The sequence below is a fragment of the Calypte anna genome, chromosome 1 (assembly GCF_003957555.1).
Source record: "Calypte anna isolate BGI_N300 chromosome 1, bCalAnn1_v1.p, whole genome shotgun sequence".
Taxonomy (NCBI): Eukaryota; Metazoa; Chordata; class Aves; order Apodiformes; family Trochilidae; genus Calypte; species Calypte anna.
This window is the reverse complement of record NC_044244.1, coordinates 62,378,943-62,397,441: the sequence shown is the minus strand read 5'-3', so window position 1 is coordinate 62,397,441 and position 18,499 is coordinate 62,378,943. Positions and strand designations below refer to the sequence as shown.

At 37.0% G+C, this 18,499-nt stretch overlaps 1 protein-coding gene across 1 annotated transcript in view; it reads right to left on the bottom strand.

Moving 5' to 3' along the window:
- The window catches only part of ERC1 (ELKS/RAB6-interacting/CAST family member 1), a 277,653-nt gene that overhangs the window by 257,870 nt on the left and 1,284 nt on the right, over window positions 1-18,499 (bottom strand). The window contains 1 exon segment of the mRNA XM_030447002.1: window positions 8,412-9,245. Within this exon segment, the coding sequence (XP_030302862.1) occupies window positions 8,412-9,080 (669 nt within the window). The 5' untranslated portion in view covers window positions 9,081-9,245.

Sequence of the window (18,499 nt, the reverse complement as noted above, 5' to 3'; positions counted from 1 at the left end):
AGATCAGATCCAAGGCATTACTTCATTATGAAGGATCAGCATCTTTTTCTTAGCTAAATGTTTAGAACATTTAGAGTAAAAGCTTAAGAGCTTTGTCATGATATCCTGGATCCTTTAGCAAATCAAGTGTTTAGTATTAAATGTTCCACATCTCAAAAGAGAATTACCCAAGAAAATATCCTTGTGGAGGCTTACAGCTGTGAGATCAGATGCTGGAATAGCCAGCATAAGTACCTTGCATCTCAGATAAGGAAAGCTCTAGTTGTTTCAAAGTACTTTTGTTGCTTCGTGGTTTGTTTCTGTTTATCTGAGAACTGATAACCACTTACAATGTGATTTCTCACAACAAGAAAAGAGGTCTTCTAAAGGACACAGCCCCATCTTAAGTGTCTGGACTTCCTCCTGTTCCAAAATGAAGTCTACCAGATGTTAAGCATGAGATGAGCATTCATTCCTGTACTTTCAAGTCCTCAAAGACAACCTGCTTTAACACAAACATCTGTTCAGAAAGCCTTTCCCTCCCCTTAGGAAAAGATACGTATCTGATACGTATCGTGTCATCTGAGACACGATTTCACTAAACCCAGACAATTTCATGACTCTTGAAAGGGAAAAAGGTACATAAGTCTCATCACACTGCATTAAAAAAAGGCAGAATTTTTTTTTTTTTTTTTTTTTTTTTTTAATGCCAGGAACAAAACAATCAGTTACTAGGGGAAGAACCAAGTTTTGGTTCTGTATAAAGTACCAAAGTACCAGAAGAAAAGAGATTTATGTGCTAAATTGTTTTAATCTCAGGAACAAACAACAAATGTATGTCCCTGTATTATTTGGAATCAACACCAATATATAATTAGAATACCATCTGTTCTCAAAATTTAACAGCCTGGGATAGCTGGTACTTGAATATCTGACAAGAAGGATCAAAAATCCACACACTTCATTTCAACCACAATTTCTCAGGTAGAAGGCCTGCACCTATGAAATATTTATATGGAAAAGGGTATTTAGTGAAGTGTCTACTCCTTGACAGTGCTACTTGTACTAATATGATGTCTTCATGTATATTAGCCAGAAAAAAATGCAATTATACTTACCTTTGATAGAGATACCAGTGATGCTTAGTTAATTTCAGACTACCATTTATTACTTGCTTATTTTTCTAAGCTCAGGCTGTCTCCCTGTTTCTTCTTCATCCCACTGCAGGAGGGATGTGAAGGGGGAGAAAAGTAAGGGAAGTTGGAAATGGTACCACTGTAGAAACAGCAATGCATTGCAACACACTACAGAACCTGATAACAATGCAGATACCAAGCAGCAACAGGCATTAAACAAAGGACCTCTTAAAATTATTCTCCGTCCCTGGAGATATTTAAAAAGAGATTGGATGTGGCACTCAGTGCCATGGTCTGGTAACTGCAGCAGTAGTGGTTCAAGGGTTGGACTTGATGATCTCTGAGGTCCCTTCCAACCCAGCCAATTCTATGATTCTATGATAAATAGTAGAATTTATTCTCCACCTCCCTGCTGTATTTGCAGAGCACCGAATAAGACAGTTTATTAGAAATTATCTTCATCCATTTCTTCCCCCTTCAATAAAAAGTCTATTTCATTGTGTCATGCAGGAGATTAGAAATGCCATCATCACTATGACCTGGAGTAATTTTATGTGTTTGCAATGAGCTGCCCAAGATTGTTAGGAAAGTACAAACAGCCTTTAGATTCCTTTTTATGTTGTGGGCTCAAATTCTGGAAGAATCCAATTGCCTTCAAACAACCAGTCACCCTTGTTGACTTAGGGTATTTATTTTCCACAATAGTGACAACAATCATCAGATTTTAAAAGCAACCCAATACAGGAACTGTAGGCAGTATAGAGCAGCAAGGACTTTCATGTTTCAAGGGGAACCTGAACCAAGCTCCTGCCCAGGGCCTGCCAAAAGCAGCCCAATGCACAGACACTTGAGTCACTTAAATAGCAATAGGAAAAAGCAGCAGTAAGTAAATATTTTTTTAAGCTTGTATATAGACGAATAAACACTTTAAAGGCCAGAGCCACCAAATTCTTAGGTTTAACAATAATAGTACGTTACTTAGCATTCCAGTTTACAAACCAAGTCGATAAAATTAAACTGAAGAAGCCAGTCACGTGGTATTTATTCCTGTAACTGTCATACATAAGTCTATCTCCTCCAATTTCTAATGAAATGATAGCAAGAAGCACTCTTCATAGTGTTCCACACCAGTATTTTGTAATCAGATCATAGTCACATCAATGAACATATACAGTAAAGATGACTATGCTTTTGGGGGGTTTGAGTTGGGTTTGTGGGTTTTTTTGGTTTTTTGGGTTTTTTTTGGTTGGTTTGGGTTTGGTTTTTTTGGGGGGGTTTGAGTTGGGTTTGTGGTTTGGTGGTTTTTTTTTTGGTTGGTTTGAGTTTGGTTTTTTTTGGGAGGTGGGGAGGAGCAGGGGGACATGGTGTGTTTTTTGGGTTCTTTTTAAGAGAATCCAGTCTTTTCCTAGGCTGAATCCATATGAAGACCTCCTTAATGGAGGTCAGATGAAAAAAATCCAAATTATCATGAGATCTCTTCACATCTCTTCAAATACTGAAACAGATGTTGATAACAGATCTTTCTGTGGATCCCTTTGTTCCTTTATGGTTTAATTATAAATACTGACTGTAATTCCAAAACATGATGTACATTGATATAACCCGATTTCTCTCAATCTGTCCAGAAGTTTTTGATGTTTGTTAAGGGTTATAAAAAGGAAGAAAAAAAATCTGGTTCCCTCAGGATAAATAAGGGAAAATAGACTATTTTACATTCTCTGGAAGCCAAAGTTACTGTACAAAACAAATACAAGAGAGTATTATAGAATTCTAAAGAATTTCAGGAGTAAAAAGAACTATCATTAAACTAGCAGGCAGGGAGGGAGGCTTTCAGTGATTTAGTATGATCTCTAAGTTAGAATGGAACTTTTCAAAAACTGATGATTGCTACCTGCTTCTCAAGGCTACTAATATAACAATAATTAAATAAATAAAATCTGCTTCACAGTCCAGGATACTACTACTGCAAGCACTAAACAAATTACTTAGATATAACAACCACACAGTTAGAAAACTAAGAGCATTTTTCCTTTATACTTTTTTTTCCCACTAAAAAACCAAATCTGTTCTTTTCAAGAGTACGCATTATAAATCTGCAAGTACTATGTAAAAATATACTTGTGTAGACCTCGTGGGTCATGAAACTAAGTTTTGCTGACAAGCCTTTCCTTTTAAAATCTAGCAAAAAAGCAGAAATGCAATTATTATCCACTACATTCAGCAGCTATACATCTTTCCCCTCTGTTCATGAGCATAGACCAAAAATAGAAAAACTATATAGCATTATTCATACAGGAAAAAAAGAATACTATAATCCCAAACAGCTATGTTTACCTGCTGATAAACCATTGTAATCTGATTTCAACTGAAGAGCTCAAATCACCACAAATCGCTATTACCAAAACCACTGGTATCTTACTGTGCACACTAAACACAAGTGTATATACAAAATTAATTCAAAGGAATTTGAATTAATCATACAATCAACTATCTAGAGCACTACTGGGTTCCTTCTCTTTCCTCTCTCCTGCCAGCTGAGATTAAAGTGGCATTTCACACTGTTTCTTTCTTCAATTCCTAATTCAGATACCTGGCATGCTCTTGATAAGTTATCCCACACACTAATCACTTTCAGAGTACAGAAACATCTCCTCTGAACTCTTTTGGTCTCTAGCTCTTATCTCGAAACATACACATATATACTTTTATGTTAAATACAAATGTTTCTCTGTCTTACTAACGTCTTAAAGTTATACAGACTTGTTAATAGGGCGTTGGAGAACCTAGACAAGCACAAAAAGCCCAATTTTATTTCCCTCTAGAATCGCAAAAAGGCAAAACACAGAAGGCCTGTCTCTTGGGCAATTACATGACAATTTTTGAAGACACTACAAAGTGCTGCAACTTGATAAATGCCTCAGATATCAGGTACCCGCAAAGAGATAATTTTGAGCTATTTAAAAGAGAATTAAGTTATAATTTCATGTTGCAACTGGGGAACACAGAGGCAACCATAAAGGTGCCAGCATTGTAGAGAGCCTCCAGACATCTACCACTAAAATAATTATCTAAGTGTAATGCTGTGGGGTACAGATAAGGCCTTTTAGCCAGGGCTATAGAATGGGATATAGCACTATTAAACAACCATCACCTGGATGTTTAGCTTTCTATCAGCTACTAATCAACTCAGAAGTGGTGCTAGAATCAGAATGACACAATACTAAGAGAAACCAAAACATTTATATATATATATAATAATGTAATTTTTAAAAACCCCAAAGGTCAATCAATGGAGAAGTGAGAATTAATCTGATTTTCAGAGAAATAATGTATTCATCAGAAGCTCATCCAGTCTCAAAACAGCAGCATCCAATGCATTTAAGAGCCTAATCCATGGACAACTATATTTTAAAAAGTAAAATGCTCATTTGGTGTTACTATGTAATGGAGAGTACTTGACTCTGGAGAAAAACACTGGGTTACACCCATCACACTTCCATCACAGTAAGTAAAATGTTCTTCAAGTGCTTACCCCAAGCAAGGTGAAATTCCTTTCAGAAATATTTTCTCAGTTAAACTCTCAGACATCCAAGACCTCTAGCCACAAAAAACCCACAGAAATACATCAAAGTAAAAAGATTTTTTTCAGCAGTACCACATTATTTCAGTTGAGACATAAACAACATTTTAAACACATATCAGTCAAATGTGGGAAATATCAATGCAGGGTGTTAGACATCAAATTTGCATGGCACTACTTATTTTAAGGTACAATCACCTTGTTACAAACAGTTACAACTGAGAGGAGGTACTTTTTGTCTTGAATACCAAGCAGTCGACAATGGTCCAGGTTTTTTTTAAATTATTTCAACTGATGTGCAAAAAATACTCACTGCCTTTCCTCCCCTTTTCTGGTTGCTGATGAAGAGGTTTCTAGGAAAATTTTAAACCACACTAAAAAAAAAATATTCAACTCAGAATACAGTTCCTACTAAAGCATGTTGAGGAGAGTGATACCATGCCAAAAACAAGGTCCTGTTCATCAGCTCCATTAGTTCTTCCCTGAATATGCATGGGGTTTTTTAACCTTTAAAAACATAATTTACATTCTACTTTTGGCTTTTTGCAAAGTATAATTGGTTAAACTCACACTGCACTGCAAACTATTGTATTTTTCCAAGAACCTACATAAACTGCAGGAATACTTTCCATGCTTAGTTTTAAGCTCTTCAAGATGACAATTGCTTTCCCCATTTTTGAAAAGAAAGGATTTTCTGGCTTGTCAAGATCAGTAACAAAAGATGATAAAAAACTTCAGGGTATACTCCATTGCACAGATGTAGTATTTTCTCAAAGCAGCTGACGAATGCAGGTGTGTTACACACCACAACTTGTGAAAATGCCACAACAGAGCAAGATTAAACCACTCTCAACTCAAGTGAAAGCTGCATGGGTGCATGCGCACAATGGTCTCAGTATTATATCCAAGGTATTCCTGCTATCTATTGCCTTGAGAAGACAGACAATTAAAAAGAAAAAAAGATGTGACTGCTTCAGAACAGGCAGCATGCTCTTTAATTTCCCTGTACGTTCTCTGGTCTTCACTGAATCCAGATGATTTCTTGGAATAATCAGTAAGGAGTATGTGAATTCTTTGCACACATTCCCAGTTACTGGGGAAGAAAATCCAAAGACACCATCACATTTTTCACAAGAGGCTGAGGTTGCAACCCACCAGAACTCAAATTTTAACAACTTCCAAAACCACAAGGCAATTCAATCATTCAAACTTGAGGTGACAAGGACAGCAATAAAAAGAATATAATCAGGGACAATCAAGTGTTCAAAAGGGATAAAAAAGCAAGACCCCAGCAAAGAGATGAAGAGAACTCTAAGATAATGGTGTGATTCAGCCACCATCTCATGAGTTGAGCCCATTTTTAACAATGCATTTGGCCTTAGCTATACTCAATATAAAGCACAATTTCTGCCCATGTGAGAAGTCTTTATTAAAAGTGATGTGCTGAAGTACTTGTATTGAGGTCTAAAACACCAGATCCTGCAATTATACTGGAACTCATTTTATGGGGAGGGTGAAGTGGTAATGAACAGATTTTTCTGGTCCCCCTACAGATCAGAGAAATCCCCTGTTCAGTGTCTAAACAGAGTAGTCTGTTTAATTACAGTAAATCCTATTAAACTGATCTTCCTTATAAAGGGCTGAAGTGGCCAACTCCAAAAGGCTATAAAAGATATAATGAATTCAGAGTTTAATTACAGTACACTGTTAGCTAACTATAATCTATTAATTAGCATTCTTAGTTTTTACAGCTCAATGCAGTAATACACTTTTACTTTCAAATTGCACCCTTCCTTTTTTGGACCAAAGTTATACAATCCTACCAGTGTGGTAGTAATTATAGTGATTTCCCGGAGAACAGTAGCCTGGAAATATCTGTAAATGTTTAATAAGGGGATAAAGGAAAGACAAGGAATAAAGCCCCTCAGATAGAGGAATCTCTGTTCTCCAATCTACCCATATTTAGCAACTGCTCAACCTATTTGAAACCATACATTCATGGCACTTTCCTTGCAAGATTTCCACAGCATCCCTGGTTGTCAAAACTGGTTTAATAAAAAATGTTATTATGAAAACAGAACTTAAAACCAAACAGAATGTGATAATTAAAATACCTACCTGCAGCTGAAATACAAAAAGCATCAGAAAATAGAGTGAATGGTATTCCATATCTTCATTATACGATTGCTGTATCACTATAACTAAATTTTTCACAATATTACTCCTAAGGAAAGCTTACCTTTGTAATGAAAATTATTTAACTTTAGGTTTTCTTCATTCAAAGAAGACAGATGAAATTGTCTGGATGAAGTCTGAGTTGCCACACACTAATAAATCCCATGCTGTGATTCTTACCACTAGGTAAGAACACAGCTTTAAAACTACATTACAAGTCCATTAAATTATTTAATAACTTAGAAAAAGCAACTTCCTTTCTTCAACTCAGTTCTTTAAAATGAGAAAAGAAAATTTCAAACAGCTTCAGAGTAGTAAGTTATCAGTAACCAAAAGGACCCTGCTATGTAAGAAAGGTCATTCAAAAGTAGAGTATAACATCGCAGGTACTACCAAGAACTACTTTCACCTCCAGCAGTTTTCCCTCTCCTCTCCACTGTCAAAAGCAAATCTTAAAAAAAGCACTGCCTAAAATATCAAGTATACCTTAAGATATTGAAGTTCTTGGTCACGAATTATGGAAGCTATATTCTTGGATATTTAAAAACCTCAACAGGGAAAGCAGTTTTGTCATAGTGAAAGCTGAGTTGCATTTCAAGAAGCTTTTGTAGTTGGACAGTGGGCCTGTTTTCTGTAAGAGTAGGAAGGTTTCTTACTGGAGAGTCCCAACTCACCTTTGGCCAGAAACAAGAGGACACTAACTCAAAGAGAAGTAGTTACTTCAGGATTAAGTTAAGCATGAAAGTCTAGGCGAAAAAATCTAAAAAAAAAAAAATCTTTTAATAAGCAGAGCTTACTACAAAGAGACCTCAATTTTAATCAACCTCTCAGTTTTATTCTAATTTAGGGATGCTTTTAAGAAGGGCAAGACACAGAAAACAGACACCGAAAAATTCTCTTTTCATCTACCTATTTGCTAACTAGCCAGACCACTAAAAAAGCCCAAACTGTAGGGTGCTTTATGATAGTTGTGCAACAAGATGTGCAAAGCTTACAACAAAGGAGTAGATGAGCAAGTATTAAACAGTGCTACCTAAATGAAGTAAAGAACACAATTTATATCTGTTTGTGCAAAACTGCAGGTCAGGAGGTTTAGACTGGAGCAGTAAAGATCAGTGTAATGTGAACTTTGTTTTACTGGCAATCTGTCAGCATTCGACAACAATTTGGTTCTATTCGGTAACAGAAGTTGGTAAAATCTGCATCTCAGAGAATGCTTCAAAAGCACTCAGCACTACAGAAATATTAACTACACCCAGGGTAAAATATTTCCAAAAGGAAACTAAGTAGTTAGCATCAGTCCTGGGAAAAAAAAAAAAACCACATGACACACAAAGAGAAATAAGCACTCAAGAGGTGGATTTTAAGTCTGACAAGAAACACTTAGAAAGAGGCTTACAAGCTGAAAACACATCTTATTCATGCTGATTACCTGGGAAAAGCACCAATATAATTTAGCTGCCTACAAGTGGCATGCAAGTTTATTAAATTAATTTAATCACACTACTGCACTAACACAACAGTGACTTCACATGACAAACCTGGTTTTCATCTTGCAAAACTCTATATTGTTCCTTCCAAATGGTGATTTTTGAAGCTTCATCTTTCCTCAGAGCTCTCTCCTTTTTCAGCTCAGGACTCCAGAAGGTCTTGATACTGTTCATGGAAGAACTCAGCTTGCTTTCTTTCACTTCCACATCCTTGCGAAGCAGATCATTTTCCCTTAATACTTCTTTGAGTTGTGTCTGCAGATCCATGATTGTGTTATCCCTGGCCTGGCGCAGTGAGTGAGGCACAGTGGATGCCATGCTCACTGGAGGGAGATGGTGCTCTCCGAATGCAATAGTATCACTGGCAACTCCACTACTGGCAATGTTAGGGCTGCTCCCCATTGCAGTCATCCTAACACCATAAGGCAGCCGCCCCCCAGACCGGCCCAAAGTCATGGTGCTTTTTGGGGTGTCTGCACCCACGTTCTCATGGTCACTTAGATACATAGGGCCAGATGTAGCATAGGCAGCATTTAAGGACTGAATATTTTCCATAGAAAGGGTTTTCCCACTGCCACCCGCAGTACTACTCCCTGAACTGCCTCCTGTGCTGTTGGTTCGACGATGGCCCAAACGTGGTGACCGTGGCAGCCTTGGTGAACGCCCTGGACTCTGGTTGCTTGGCTCAACCTTACCAACTGACCGAGCACTTCCATACATGATTAAGCTGGTGGTGTGAGGCAACTAGATAGGCATAAATCAGGAATTAAGGAAATCCTGGTAAGTTTTTCAACAGTTTTAAGTCAGGTTAAGGCCAATCACAATTTGTAACAGATCCGGTTGTCCATCTTCGATGTCACGTGCTCGCAGTGTTCAGGACCATATCTGTATCAATAAGAATAACATATTAAAAGCTGCATCAACAAAAAAAGGATATTAAATACCTAGTATATCACAAAATATTTTGTCCCACATTGAAAAAAAAAGTATTTGTATTCTAGTACCTGAGTAAGAGAAACAATCAAAATTTAAAGACCATTAAGTAGTATTTTTTCTTTCAAGAACAGCTAGCATCCCCAGGTCATAACTTCTAAACCTTTTTGCTGTGAAAGCAACCATACAAATGGAAAGTAGTGTGGACTGAAATTATTCCAATCAGAATCTTTACACACAGGTCCCTTTAGCGTTGCTGTCAGCCCTCAGAAGTCAGAACCCAAGCTAAGAAGTATCATGAAATCATTACCACAAAGCTTAAACAAGTATAGATACTTCTCTGAAAGAGCAGCAATCCCACAGCACTGGGACCAATGAGATTAAGAGGAAAAAGAGAATCACACTTGCACTGGAAACTGGCTCTAGTCTCTAATTTTTATGTCAAACTGGGATTCAGTCCTAAAGATGACTTAAATCTTTGTTCAGGTTAAATGAAGATTTCAGTCAAAACATACTTCTCATTAGCCACTTCAGATTCATTCACCTAAATAATACCAATCCAACAGCAAGGACTTACTAAAACACAGAACAGCACAACATTATCATGTTTCAGTTCCTTCTCCCCTCTCCTTTTTCTTTAAATGTGGGCTCTGGTAGCATATACAATAAAATTCCTTATTTCTGAACTGTAACATTATGATGTTCTACAAGCACTAGAAGCTATCTAATACAAGGTCACTGGGCTAAGACCACTTTTAGTAGTCAAGATCTGGTAGAGGAGCAAGAAAGGGATGAAATCAACTGGTGACTGAGCTACTACATTGTAGAACTAATCTCACTATACAGGTCTCCCTTCTTCCTCACCCCAGTGTAAATTATTTCAAGTCACTACTGGGCTCAACCGAAATAAAAACCAAAACACTGAAACATTCCTGGTCTAAGGCTCTGCCCATCAGATGAAAGAATACCAGACAGGATCCAAAGAGCAGCAGCATCTTGTATACCCCAACATGCTTTCCTTTCACAGCAGCTTTCATCTAGCCTCACCTTCTGCTCAGAAGTTAGATTTGTCACATATAAGGAATATTTTTTTTCAAATCCTATAGCTGAAGGCATGTTTGTGAGACAATAACTGGGCAAGCAGATCACAGATAAGGCTTAAGAAAGAGAATACACTCACAAAAGAAACTGTAGCAATAGCAAAAGTAGGTGGAGGGGAAGGGAAAACTATGATTGAAAAAAATACCAAAAAAGGGTAGAACGAAAAAATGGAAAACCCTGATGAAGAAAAGATACAATAATTTTCCTTTCAGAAAACAAGTTAGTATAGGAAAAGATACACTAAGAGATCATTTTTAAATGTTTAGTTCAATCCCTAAATTTTAAATAGAAAACAAGACCAGAGTAAGCCAGCACTTTTTAAATTATCACACCATTTAATAGACAGTACAATAGCATGAGTAATTTTAGAAAGCTCATGGAAGCTGATACTGTTTTGTGAGGAGTCCTCAAGAAGTTCAAGTGCTCACCCTCTCTCACTTTCTCTTTAGAGTATTTTAAAGGCATATGAAAGGAAAACAGACCAAGCAAAGACAGCCAGTGGCATTAATAATTGAAATTAGCTTCTAAAACACCACCTATGGATATCTTCTTAAAATATATGTTACACATCAGACATTTATTTTATTTCAACTATACATCCTTATGCAAAACAGCACAAAATATAAACAAGGTAACTTGAGTCCACAGTTCTCCACTGGAATTGCTCCAGTAAGTAAGACACTGTGACTCAGATCTGGAAGAAAACCACTTCTTCCAAATAGAAATGCTATTTCAGACTAGTATCACTGTCTGAGATATCAAAAGGCTAAAAATTCAGCCATGACACCAGCTGAGAACTCAAAAGGAGTCAGATATGATTTCTTAGACACCAAAGAACATCCAACTAAGAACCTGTATTCAGAGGATTCTCTTGAAAAGTAATCCAAATCACAGCACTCAGTCAATTTCCTAAAAAATAACACCACAGTTAATCAGTGCAAATACACATTCATGTAGCTGTTCTGAAGTAGTTTAACTTCAACTAAAAGATTAAATTTGTTTCATTGAGTGTTTTAGTTGAAACACTTCCTCCAAAAAAACACATTACATTTATATGTTGCTAAAAGTACAAGTGTTGCACACAGAAATATCACCTAGTAAAGTGCTTAACCACACTTAAGTGCACAAAAGATTTTGTATCATTTATAAGAGTTCATCACCTCCAAAACAGAAAATTCATGGAATTGCTTCCTGCTTGCTTTAGCAAATGCTTTTAAAAACTATTAATAGCTCTCCAAAAAATGAAAATGACTGATGTCCTTGACAGAGAAGCAGCTTCCCAGGCAGCTAAAAGGAATTGGTAGAACAGATGGTGCTGTGCAGTAGCCATCTTCTGAACTACTGGGCAGGCAGGTTTGCCTTCCTCCTCCTTAAGTGGAAATACCAGTCTTATACTAAATCAGCTCTAAGCTTTGCTTCACAGGTAGGCATCACCCCCCTCTGATAGTCCACAGAAATAAAGCAATTCATGCTATGAAAGCCAGCTGCTAGAATTAGCTGTTGATTAGGTTTACAGAAAGGATTCCAAGAACTCAGGAATCAGAACTTGGACATCACTGCCATCACCACCAGTCCTTAAGCTGAGCTTACTTTGCAACAGCAAAACCAAACAAAAGCAGCAGATTAAGAAAATAAAAACAAGCAATCATAACCCTCCAGTATTTTTCTTGAAATGAAAACTTTCATTACACTACTCTAAAGTCTTTAAAATTGTGGTTATTTCAAGTATTAACTAAATACACACTTCCAACCACACAGCCAGTTTCACTATTTTCACTCACTGAGATCTGTCACCATTCAAGAGAAAAAGCTCACAATACAGGATAAATCTTAAATATTTAAAAAATTTTAAAAATTCTAATAGCACTTATTATCATTCATTTCACTTTGTTACTATTAGGAATCCATAAACAGAAGTAGATATCAAGACAATTCACACCAGGAAAAACAACTTTCATCCTCAAATAACAAAGTGAAGCAAGTGACAGAAATGCCTTTTCTCATTCACAATACCAATTAATATGGAAGAAGAAAGGATTCTAGTTTCCCTTAAGGACTCCGAGCAAAATTACATGGAAGATTTCTTTCAGATTGCACCATAACAAAAAAAAAAAAGTTAAAGTTTTTCAATATTCTGAACCACACTAGCATTTTGCTAGGAATCTCAGAAGTACAGTCACTTCTCTTCCAGGCCAACATGCAGCACTGTTACTTTTTTTTCCTCTTCTACTGTGATCCTAAATTTAGGCACAAATAAATCATCCCTTAACCTTACAGGATGGTGGTAACCCCAGGGAACATTGTCCAACTGTGATATGAATATATTGACCATTTTTCCTTTGCAAATGCTCCTGTAGGTGTCTTTTGGTGCTTTTTGCCAATACAAGAATTCTTACCTAGGACTACAAAGAAAGAGCCTATAAACTGGAGCAAAAAAAAAAAAAAACAAACCAAAACCAACCAACACAAAATCTTTACATTTGTCACTACAAGAATAAGAGCATCCTATCTGTGAGCCAAAAAAAAAAAAAAAAAAAAAAAAAGTCAGCCAAAGTAAAAACTTTATATATGTACCTAGAGATTGGCATAGCTTTGGAAATAGACATACAATCAACCTGCTTTAGTATTAGTGGAAAATGCTGTCTAGTCATTACAAGAAAGCTTGAAAGGACTATCAGAAGCATAAAATAAAGAAATAAAGAGATGAGAATTACACAGTATTGTAGAAAAAGGTTGGAAAGTTATTAACACATTTTCTGTATGAATATTATACGATAGATAACAGTACACCCTGCCTGAAGTACCAGCTAAGAAAAATATCTTCTGAGATTACAGGTAACTGCCCCAAACCACTCAGAGGCAAACATCATGAACTCTGAAAAAAAGCTTGTAATCTGACAGTAAACCTTTAAATGTATTACAGTGCAATTCGTGGCAAGTAAAATTAATCTGTTTCATTACAACATCCTCTCATAACCAGTGTAATGCAGTGGAGAATCAAGTCTTCAAAACAGCAATGCAGCTACCACTCCAAGATGTATGGCAATATCCAGAACCATCCATAATGACAATGGTAATTCAAAGCAGCAAAAAATCCAGGAACTCTGGCATCAGAACCTAGAATGTTGAAAGTACAGTAAAATGGAACTTACACAGCTTCACGCAGATTTACTTGTACAGCAGTTATGACGTAAGAGAGGACAGGAATAGGTACAACAGCTTTGTGAAAAGATCTGGTAGTTTTCAATTAAAGAACTCGCCTCAGGCATAGGAGAAATATAAGAAAACAACTTCAGGATAAAGCATCCAATAAAATGCGTTTACCAATGCCATCAGACTCAGTCCCTATATCTAGAATTTTATGTAAACCAGTGGCTCAGAGAGCAGACATTCCTGGCTCCAGATGATACAAAGCAGAGGATTCATTAACATAAGGTTTTGCTAACCTCTAGAGGATCTGTCATATATATATATATATATATATATATATGTATATATATGATGCCTCTCCTATCTCCCCTTCTCCAGGATAAATATCAGAGAAGGTACTTCCAGGTAAGTAAGCAAATCAAATACAGAAAAACATACTGCAGAAATATAGAAAAAAAACCTGCTTATATTTGTTAAAATAAATTAATTTGGGAATAACTTTGCTTTAACATTCAGAATACTTCAGCAAGTAACATTTAATCTGAATTTCTTTTCTGCAGTTTCTGTTTAAGGCTGACACCAGCTCACAAACAACATTCAGAGACTCAAATCCCTAACACCTTCACCACCCGATTGTCAAGAACAGGGCAGTTTGATCAAGAATCAGGCAGGCAAACACACCTTACAGCACAGTGTCCCCTCCAGTGCCTCCCATGAGCATCCCATGGATGCCAGCTACCCAGGCTCCCAGAAGACTGAACTTCCTTGTAGCACCAATCCCCTTGTCTGCACTAGGAAAGCTTTGAATGTGAACTCTCTAATAGCCACAGAAAAGGCAGCCTTTAAAAGAGCTGTCTTAATCTGATAAAGTGGTACTGCAGACACATTAGACTTCTTTAACAAAAGCAGCAATTGTTCACATTTTCCTAATTCATACCCTAATAGTTAAACACAAATAAGAATTACTAGAATAAACAAGGGGACCTGGACACCAGAACAGAGCAAGGGAAAACAAAATAAAACAAAAAAACCCAATAATTCCAGAACAGGAAAAATTTATATTCCAGGAAAAACTTGACAACTATCTTCACCCTGGAATTCACATAGTGGGTGCAATGACAGAACAGACAGGATTCACAACAGCTCAGAGTTGTGTGAACCAAGATGAAGACAAAAAATTTGAATTCCTGTTACTTTCTGATGCACACCACAACCACAAAAGCTACTGTTGCTGTGCCACTTCACATAAACAATTTGAAAGTATCAAACAAATTGAAGTATCAATCTTAGTACTATAATATAGATTTTATTTGTGACTACTTCTGGAGGGTAAAAAAGCTCATTACTTTCATGCTAAATTAATGACTGTTACACAAGAAAATGACAGAAGAAAGTTTACTTTGGAAATCATTTGCAAGCCAGCTAGTGCTGAACAAGGCACTGAACCCACAGAATTCTGGGTTGTTTACCCATATCGAAACGTTCCTATCCTCATGGCTTTGACAGCAAGAAAGAAAAGGGGATGAATGAAATTAAGATGGAAATAAAACAAGAAAGGAACTGTTCATATAGTGATTGACTGTCATTCCTAGATTGCAGGTGAATAGATGTCCAAACAATGACACCTGTTTAAATCTAATTCTTTTTAAAGGTATGCTGTTGTATTCTTTTTCTAAACAAGTTCACTGACTTGCACATCTGCCAAGTTCACTGAAAGCAAGAGTGCCCTTGTTTTGCCTCACCAAACATGAGAAGATAGGAATTGATACACAGAGAGATTTTCCCAGAAAAATATCTCAAAAAATCCTTACAACGTTCAGGTGAGTTACATATTGAAAACCATGTTTTGTAAAAGGTAGGCCCTGTTACACACTCTTTAAATTCAAATGGTTAATATAAATGGTCTATATACATTTCAAATCACCATAAAACATGCAATCATCTTGATTATCTGTCCCTTTTAAACACCATTCTGTTTCATATTCTTCCCTGCCATTCATACAAGACATCCTAATTCAGAATGCCCTATCTTTGAGTCTCTAAACAACATCCAGAAATACTAATCAGCTTCCTAGTTAATTTCTCTCTCACAAGTATACATTTCCTATCATAAAATCCACTTACTCCACAAGGAATAAATAATTAAATTGACAAAACATGCTCTGCTCTATAGCAGCTTCTTTGCAAAATCAGTTTTAACTGACATAAGTTATTGTTTCTTACAATTCCCATATACCTTGGTATCTGGGAAAGTATACAAAGGGTATACTTTCACTATCACAGCTGCATTCCATTAGATCCTCCTTCACTGTTACTATAAAAATATATGTATTTGAACTAAATCCTTATTTACATACTCTTTGTGATAAAACACTTGCTTATAAGCATTTTTTTACTAAACCTGATGAGGTCAACCTCAACTTGAGGTGGAACAGGAGGTGCTACTGATATTTCCAGGGGCATCCTCATCTCATTTGTTCAACTAAAATGGTTCTGCTCACAGAATACTAAGTCAACCTGGCCACTAAATTTCACTTACTTTAGCTAACCTGCACTATATGGTCAAGTTACTGTGTACCAATAAAAATGCTCCAGAGATTGAAGATGCATTTCTCGTGCAAATCACAATTAAAGGCATCCTATGCATGGCAGAAGTCTTGGACACTGTTCGGCACCTCTCCTAGTTTTAGGACTGGAAACCCTGATTTTGTTACAGGATGATTATTAGCACATGCTGCAGATATATTGTGGACCACTCGCAATACCAGGTTTCCCTGGTATTGGACCTACAGACCCCATGGTCCCTCCCTTTCCTATGTTCTTCATGCTGACATGTGCAGTCTAGGAAGGTGCATCAAGACTTGGTTTGGGCAATGATTGGGAGATGATTATAGGTATCTAAATTTAAAATCAGACAGGAAATATACAGCAAAAATTATCATGTGCCTTTTTCCCTTTTGAAAAAGTTCAAAACAAAAAGCAACAGGAGACAGAATATGCACATAAATTTCCTAGTGATGAAATCATTCTTAGAATTACCAAGAAGACTGAAGACCTGTGGACATTTTCTGTCTGTACAGCTGAAGAGTTCATACAGCTGTAAGAGTATACAGTCTGTAAATACCCCATGTTTATGAGCACAGTTGTTTCTCTCTTCCCCCAGGTGGCATGCAACCAATGAGCAACTTTCCAAGAGTGGAAACACAATGCTAAAAGTAATGATATTTCAAATGACCAGAAGTACCTAGAAGCGCTAGTGAATACATGTAGACTGCTAGCCTGGAGTCACCATGGGAAACATCGCTGTGCAAAACCAAGCATGCTTCATCTACAGAATTTCCATCATAATTTCTCTGACAACAAAGCTATATTAACAATATTGACAGAACCATCACGCCTGAAAACTTCACTTTCCCTAACTCAGCATTGGATTTTCTAGATCTCATGATCTACCTCTGCCATACAGCAGCCCACTGCATGCCAGTTAAAATCTTGGCTTAAACAGGGGATGAGGATAGAATCCTCATCACCCAGAGTGCTCTTAGAGCAGGGTAGCCAGCAAGATTCAAGAACGCATATTATTGCTCCTTAATTCTAGTCATCAGTCTGATTGTTTAAAAAGCTTCATGAATGCATGCATCCACCCATTCATTTCTGAGCATACCAAACTCATATAAAACAAGCCAGGTCTTCTAAATGTACTATAATTTTCAAGCGGCTTAGCCAGGTAAGTGTTGCAACAAATCTCTGCACAAGAGAGGCTTTTGGGAGGAAAGGCTTGAAAACAGGGAGGGGTGAGGAGAGGAGGGATAACAATGAGAGAGTATCCTGCTTCACAGAATAAGGCAGTATAGCAAGGAACTCACACACTGGCTACAATAGCATGGTGAAATATTTCTATTCCTATAGCAACACAGATAACTGCTACCAGGAACTGAGTAAGTGGCAGAATCAGGAGGAAAAAAAAAAGCCTTAAAAAAAAACCAGCTACCACCAAAACACAGGTTTCTTTCATCACCAACATTTGCAATTCAATAAAAAGGTAAAGGCTATGTAAATACCAAACCTGCTTTTTTGCCAGTCAGGACATTAGCCAGATGTTAGAGATTAAAAGTTATGTGAAAAGAATCTCATAAAAGCTTGTGACAGGATCAAAGAAACAATGCTAACACTTAAAAAAAACAGGATGCTTCAATAAAGCCCAGATAACAGAAACCCAAACTGAAGAAAACCTGCTAACATCCTTACAGTGATTTGATTACAGCTGAACTGGTTTCACAGAAAAAGTAGAGAAAGTTCAAATTACATAAAATATTTTGATAAACTCATGTTTTACCCAGCAGACCCCAGACCTTCCTCCTGCAGCTCAGTAGATTCTGACAATTACAAATTTCTGAATGATACAGAAAAGTCGCATACTTGATTATTTAGGGAACTGATGTTCTGTGATGAAGTTATCTGTCCTTCCAGAACTAATCATTCAGTACAGCTGCCTCAGTTATTGAATAACTAGTAGTCCAAATACTTCATTACTAAATAATTACATTACTGCACTACTAACTCTGCTCATACTAGCATGGGCAAGGTAGTGATTTTTTCTCTTTTACGTGATATGGCTGCTGACTCATAAGTGACCCTTAACTGGGGCACACATCTAAGCTGCTGCAGTTTTCAACACAAAACACCAGATACACTTCACAGTAATGCTAGGCTGCAGAGTGCAATAGCTCAGGATGAGAGATATGTTCAGCCACCTACTGCTTATAGATGCAGTAACCTCTGGGATAAAAGGAGGGCAGGCAGGGGGCCGAAGTTGCTGCTGGAGGAGGCATCCGAGCCAAACTGGCCAGTGTTTAACAATCATAACCCCGCAGTCAAACCAGACAACTTTTTTTGGTTACAACCTGTTGGATTTGAGGTAGCATGTCATCCAGGTACAACCATCCCACATATAT